Raw genomic sequence first — 6,758 nt, 5'->3', positions numbered from 1 at the left:
ATTATATATAACTAGGATGAATATTGATCACACAACCAGCTTTCATTATTCTTTACTAATATGAAATAAGATTGAAGATGTTTACAGCCTTTACTAATGCATTATTAAAACATGAACTTGTGCTTGTGAGCAATTATTAATTAAAGACTAATATTGTATCAAATGCATTGTTAGATCGCGTTAATAAACACAACTAATGGAACCTTAGTGTAGTTTTACTAGTAAATCTGACTTAACTAGTTTTGTAACAAATAAAAACGTATCTTAAACTTTTGCTGTGGGGATGAGAAGTTCCTATTAAACCGTTAGCACACATTATGAAAAACATAAATAAATTCACATCACTATAAAACTATTTTAGATTAACAAGTGTTTATTCATGTTGGTTACACTCATGTCATTTTAACAGTAAAACATTTTCATATTTCATGTCAGAAACGAGTGGTAAAATAATTCAGATTACATGTTCCAAATTTGATTTGACCACAGAGGGGGAAAAAAAGAAGAGAAAAAGTAATTTACTTTAATTGTACCTTGTGTTTATCAATTTAAACCATTCAGTAATGCCACAGTTATGCTTAAAAATTAAACTTGCACAAAAAGAGACCACAAAATAGGACATACACACAATGAACGAAAAATGCATTTCTGTCCTGCCAAAAGAAAATTCTCCATGTCTTAAAAAACTAAAACAAAAAACATACTTACCTTTTATGCACACAATTACTAAAGACAATGTTAAGCTTTAAGAAGAGTTTTTTTTTTCTAGATCATTCAGATTCTGGCATTGCTGAATTTGATGCCTTCAGTATTTTAATGTTAGCCATAAAACCAACATCTGGAGAAATGTTTTTTTTTTTTCAAATCATCAAATGTTTTGTGAATGAACTAGTTATACTGACTGCAGAAATATCTGACAATTGATGGATAAATCTACTTCTGCAATATAATTTGCATAATGTCATATCAAAAGGTAAATGTCAGAAGATATGTGCCATTTATACAGTCACTGAATGGTTTCTCTGTAAACCCACTTAAACTACAGACATTACACCTTGAGATATACTATTAAGGGATTTGGCTAGATTTTTTTTTTAGCAGAAAACTTAAGAGGTTAGGTGAACAGGTGCACAAGTTTGCTTTATATGAAAATCAGTGTGAATTCAAACAGTTATGTAGCTGCAATAGCACAAAAACTGGAGTTGGAGGAAAAAAAACATGCTGTTTTAGAAAGATCTGTTTCTTTTGTTAATCAATTCTGTTTTGAGCTTGAGCCAGAGTGAGATGATCCAGATGAGCCTCTGCGCCTACAAAGAGATAAAAAGGAGAGAGAAAAAGAAAGACCATGACTGATTAAGTGATTTGACATGGAAACAAAACTATTGTCCAATGAAAAGCAGATAGTTTCAATCATGAACTGTTTTATCACTGAGTCCAGTGTATAAAGCAGAAGGACGCCTGGTATCCAGGACACCATGTGTTACACCAAACCTTTCAGACGAGTGAGATCGTGCACGTCTTTTTTTGCGGCCACCAGAGGAGGATCTGGAACGACTCCTCTTCTGGCCTCCTTCAGGTGATGACGATGGAGAGCGAGACCTCTTCTTTGAGGATGCAGAACCCTTTCCTGATCTGGAGCTGGATCTTTCAAACGGGATAAATAAGCATTCACATGAGGTCAACCAACATGGCAACACGGATTACTACAATAACACTACTAAAGGGACTGAAATGGGAGGAAAACATCCATCCACATCCCTCTAAATACTACAACTGCTTAAAGCAAAATTGCAGCTCTGAACAACAGAACTTTTCCAAAAAACAAAGCTGAACCTGTCAGAGAAACTGTACAAGCTTTAATTGCCTGACAGATGTCACAGTGTTACCAGGTAACCAGATCAGTAACACTTAAATCACATCTTATAAAAAAAAGGTACAAGAAAGCTGTCGATGGCTATGTAGAAAGAAAAATAAAAGTCCACTTTTTATGTCTTCTCAGACTGGTAATGCTAAATCAATTCTTTTGTTACAATGATTAAAATTTGAGGATAAATAGTTCACTACAGTCACTGTCTGTTCGTACACACACTCTCTCTCCTGGAGAGTGCATGTGACCTCATTCACCTGGATTTGGACCTGGATCGAGAGCGAGATCTGGAGCTGGATGAGCTTCTGGAGCGGGATCTGCAAAACACCGACGTCAACAAAAACACCACAATTTTTCCATTTTTTATGAGAAAGTTAAAAGATCTCCTGATGAAAAAACAAAATTAAATGACGAGGATTGAAAGAAAACAATTTATCATTATCCTTAAGGCTTGCATAAAAGGTTTTGTGCTTTAAAACACCTATCATATTATAATTGCAAACCCCATCAATTTAAACCCTTTTAAGTAATGCTGCTGAGTGCACAAATTACCTCCAAACAAATTGAAAAGCATTGAATTTGCATGATCACTTTGATAATACAACATTGTGCATATAATTTCAGAAAAAAGACAAAACGTGTCTAAAAATACAAAAAGCAGGCAAAGAGGGAAAGAGACAAAATAATTAACATTAAAACAGATTAATGCAAAGATTTGAATAAAGATTTGAGCTGATACTGACATTTGCCTGGAGTTACCCTTGACCTGTACCCTTTTACCTGGACCTAGACCGGGAACTTGAACTGGACGAGCGTGAAGAGGAGCGTGAGGATCCCGAATGACTCCCTTTCTTCTCGTCACCGTCATCCAAATCATACTTGGACAAATCTGCATCATCTTCATCATCATCATCATCATCATCGTCCTCGTCGTCATCCTAATAAACAAGAAAATAGTTGTTTCACATCAGTTTGTTTTTTGAACCTACCTTTTCAAACTGTTGCAGTCATATGATAATTTTTACAATAAAAACAAAACAAAACAGTGTTGTCAATATAGCTCAGAGTAACATCTCACATCAAGTTTGTATTTGGAAAGATCTCCATCTTCATCATCGTCATCCTCTTCCTCATCGTCTTGATCAACTTTTTTTGGTTCCTCCTTTTTATCACTATCCTTCTTGGTTTTCCCACGAAACTTCTTTTTTATGCGCCCAAACTGTTCAGAAGACCAGAAAAATATTTTGTCAAAAGTGGCATACAAACTGAACAAGTCTGATTATTACATTAATATCAAATGTCATTGACTGTCTGGGGGGAATAAAACTACAACAACACACACACTGACCTCATCATATTCACCATCAGACTCCTCTCGCTCATTGTAGACTAAATTTTCTCTTTCGTTAAACCCTCCGCCGTATCCTGTTGAAAACATCAAGCACATCATATAAGGCACAAACTCATACCACTGCAGTCAACATGTAAAAAATGCTATTTTAAAGAAAGATGTACCTGTCCTTTCCTCCAGTTTGGCATATTTAGGAGTGTTACACATGTTGCACTCTGACCTTCTGGCCCAGTTTACATTGCCACAACTAGATTAAAAAACAAAACGGTTAATTACAAGGCTCTTAAATAAGAATCAAATCAGTCTGGCTTTACTTCATTACAGAGTTGATGAGAAAAGTGGTCATCCAGAACAAATCAGATTTAAAAGTGAGAGATTTGGAGGACTTGCAAATTACAGAGTTGGGATGTTAAAGTAAACATAACAATTGGAAACGATGTTGAATCTTTAATTGCGGAAGGTTTGCATAGTTGCTGGAACAATCGCTATTATGCTTCTTGCTGTTTTTTAGTTATAGGAAAGCCTTGTGTGAGGACCATATTAGCTCCTACTTCAGAATACCTCATGGTCTAATGGCTCGTTTCACTGAGTGGTACGCTGCGCTTTTATGGCCATTTCCACTGTCAAAAGGAGCACCGAACCGAACTGTATCTTACCACTTTTTGGGCACCCTTTCGAATGGGTACCAAACACGAGAAACGGTACCAAAAGGTGGAGCTAGACGCACAACAGAATGCTATTGGTTTACAGAGATACATCATTCGCTTAAGCAGCAAGCCAGAATGAAAACAAAGGAACCGCCATGTTTAAAATACACAGCCAAGAGATTACAGCGTAATTATATATACATATAATAACGAGCCATGGTCGACCCGGGTTCAAACAAACCTTATCGTCGTCTTGATAAACAGCCAAAAGGCAGAAAGAAAAGCAGATTTTACCCTGTGTCCCGTAGATTTTTACAAGCCAGTCTCAAGCGCGAAGGGTTTCGCTTTCTTGCTTGCGCTCGCTGCGCGTCTATATCTGAAATAACAAACTTCTTGAGCTGATGATAATAAATTGCGCTTGATTATTGACGTGCTTTTGAAACCCGATCCTGTCAGAAACGGACAAACGCGAGAGTAAAGTGCAAAAAAACAAAAAAAGAGAAGCTGGAAAAAAGGAGCACATTATTTTTTCAGCAAACGTGAACAAACTGCCATGTTTAATTATTATAGTCACTTTATGGAGTATAATAAACTCAGAATGAGGGAATTACTTTCTAACAAGAGGCTACACGTGCTGCTGAAGATTATCTGTTTTTTTTTTTTTTTTTGAGAAGTGCTTCTCATATGATATGCGAGCGACCCATACAGCTTTACTGTAGATTTTTTCTCGAGCAAAAATGACATTGACTGAAACATTCTATCATACACCATGCCCACCAAAAGGGTAATGGAAACGCAAGCCTGATAAAAGTGACCCGTACCGTACCAGTCAGTAGAAACAAGCCATAAGCCAGCATTACAGTAAATACCTGCATAAATATCCACTGATATATTTGATAATATATGCAACGTGTCTTGCTAAAACTTAATAGTAGTAGATTGGATAGTTTTTTTTCGATTTTATTTTTTTTCTGAACTTGTAAATGCTCAATTAATTTGAATCTTTTAATTTATTCACTTCAACAATAATTTATTAACAACCAAACACTTTCTGGAACCTTATGAAGTTTTTCTTTAAACAAATTGTGCACATTTTTAAATGAAAATGTCAATTGTGCAATAATTAATTAAAAAGCTATGATTATTATTAATGTTACATCTACTATGGACATTCACTGCTGTACACTTATACATGTCACAATTTGATAAAAGTTCAACTGAACTTTTATGATCGTAACATACTGATAGTCTTCTCAAACCAAAATCACTTTCCTGAGGACGGGAAAGTGACGTTTTAATTTATTTCTTCTCTCTAACAAAATCCAGTTATTCATTAACTGTTCATGACAGGAAACCACTACATTGTGTGCACTTATTCTGCTACATTATTACTAAGCAGTAAAATAAGTAGAAGTAATAGTTTCTTTGATTGTCACATCTATAATGCATGTTGGAAAGGTAATTATTACTTTATCACAATACCCACGTTTTGCACTGCCAGTCGTTTGCACTGAAGAGACCCCTGCTCTTCTCTGCCAGGGTCTTTCCTATTTCTGTCCCCCCTGCTTTCATCATCTTTGCTTCAGTCGTCTTCTCTGTTCAAAGGGCATTGAATAATTCGTTTAAACTAACGTTAATATTAATAAAATACTGAAATCTTGTTTCATTTATGTTGTGACATGCACAAAAAAAACAACTGAATTAATACTGGCACAAAAGATAGCTCACTTACCCCTTCCACATCGATTACAACTCGTTCTTCTTGCAAAGTTGACATTTCCACACCTTAAAACGAAAGAAAGAGACAAAACTGGTTATTTGCAATCACACACAAAGACCAGACATCCCACTTTCACTTAACAAAAATGAGACGCTCCAGTTTTTCGCTTGAAAAAAAAAAAAAAAAATACAAAACAATTATAATATTATCGTATTCATAAATAATTCAGAGGAACTGCAACTAACCAACTAATAAAAACTAACAGTTATACAATTGTACTTAATAGCACACAGCTGCTAACTAGCTAACCATACCAAAGAATCATGCATTTAACATAAGGTGTCAAATAGACTTAAAGCTAGTAATTTATATGAAAGAAGTGAATTTATTGTCTTAAAATTTGCAAGAACAAATAAAAATAAAACGACGCGTTTAATGTCGTTTACAGGCCCATTCTCAAACTATAAACGCAAGCTAAAGCTAATACATGCTATGCTAGCAGAAGCATGTGCAATTCCATTCAATCTGCATTCGTTTTCACAAAGAGTTAGGGTTAAATATTGCATGTATATATCTATATGCATCAATTAATAAACCATTCAGCAGCAAGTCTTACTTTTTATCAGGACAAATCCAGTCTCCGTCGCTAACGCGAAAACTCTTCCCCGACATCTTTAAGTTATGTCCTAACAACTGTCTTTCAGAATCCGCCAGAGAAACAAAGAACGCCGTAAAATATTAATATAGATGATTACACCAATACTATCGAGTTTAAAACTAAAAACTACAACAAATGCAATACTTTTCAGAGTGTAAAACCACGAGGAAAGAACACGTTTGCTACACCGAAAGACATAAATGGGCTGTGTTTCAAAATCTGAATGGCCCCCTATCTAGGCAAATATGGAATTTGAGAAGGAATACAGACGTCGGATGATGCTGTTTTGGTAGGCGACATCATAAGTTTTGAGCCACAGCCATAAATATGACGTGTAACAAGAGCTACTTGCAGTAAAGTAATTCATTGAATTTATCCAGTGAAACAAGTTATTTTTTTAGAGAAATCTGCGTGCACTTTTTGTGAATTAAAGGAGGAATCTATATAAAAAACATGTTTTTCGATTGCACACACTGCAAAAGTTAAATATCGATGTTGAATATCTTATATTATAA

At 35.2% G+C, this 6,758-nt stretch overlaps 1 protein-coding gene across 2 annotated transcripts; it reads right to left on the bottom strand.

The window, feature by feature from the left end:
* Positions 1 to 355: 355 nt before the first annotated feature.
* Positions 356 to 6,502, bottom strand: zranb2 (zinc finger, RAN-binding domain containing 2). Of its 2 annotated transcripts, NM_001328210.1 has the most exons (10): positions 6,202 to 6,502; positions 5,598 to 5,650; positions 5,352 to 5,460; positions 3,383 to 3,465; positions 3,216 to 3,292; positions 2,946 to 3,086; positions 2,648 to 2,805; positions 2,125 to 2,184; positions 1,492 to 1,644; positions 356 to 1,307 (listed from the first exon to the last, which is right to left on the bottom strand). In NM_001328210.1, the coding sequence occupies exons 1-10, from the start codon at positions 6,255 to 6,257 to the stop codon at positions 1,253 to 1,255; spliced, it is 945 nt and encodes a 314-aa protein (NP_001315139.1). In that variant the 5' UTR covers positions 6,258 to 6,502; the 3' UTR covers positions 356 to 1,252. The 2 variants fall into 2 exon arrangements, with proteins under 2 accessions (NP_001315139.1, XP_017211949.1); XM_017356460.4 differs by having other exon boundaries at positions 1,166 to 1,644; positions 6,202 to 6,452.
* Between the last annotated feature and the right edge of the window lie 256 nt (positions 6,503 to 6,758).

The sequence above is a fragment of the Danio rerio genome, chromosome 6 (genome assembly GCF_049306965.1).
Source record: "Danio rerio strain Tuebingen ecotype United States chromosome 6, GRCz12tu, whole genome shotgun sequence".
NCBI classification, from domain to species: Eukaryota; Metazoa; Chordata; class Actinopteri; order Cypriniformes; family Danionidae; genus Danio; species Danio rerio.
The sequence above is the reverse complement of the archived record's forward strand: the minus strand, read 5'-3'. Positions and strand labels throughout refer to the sequence as shown.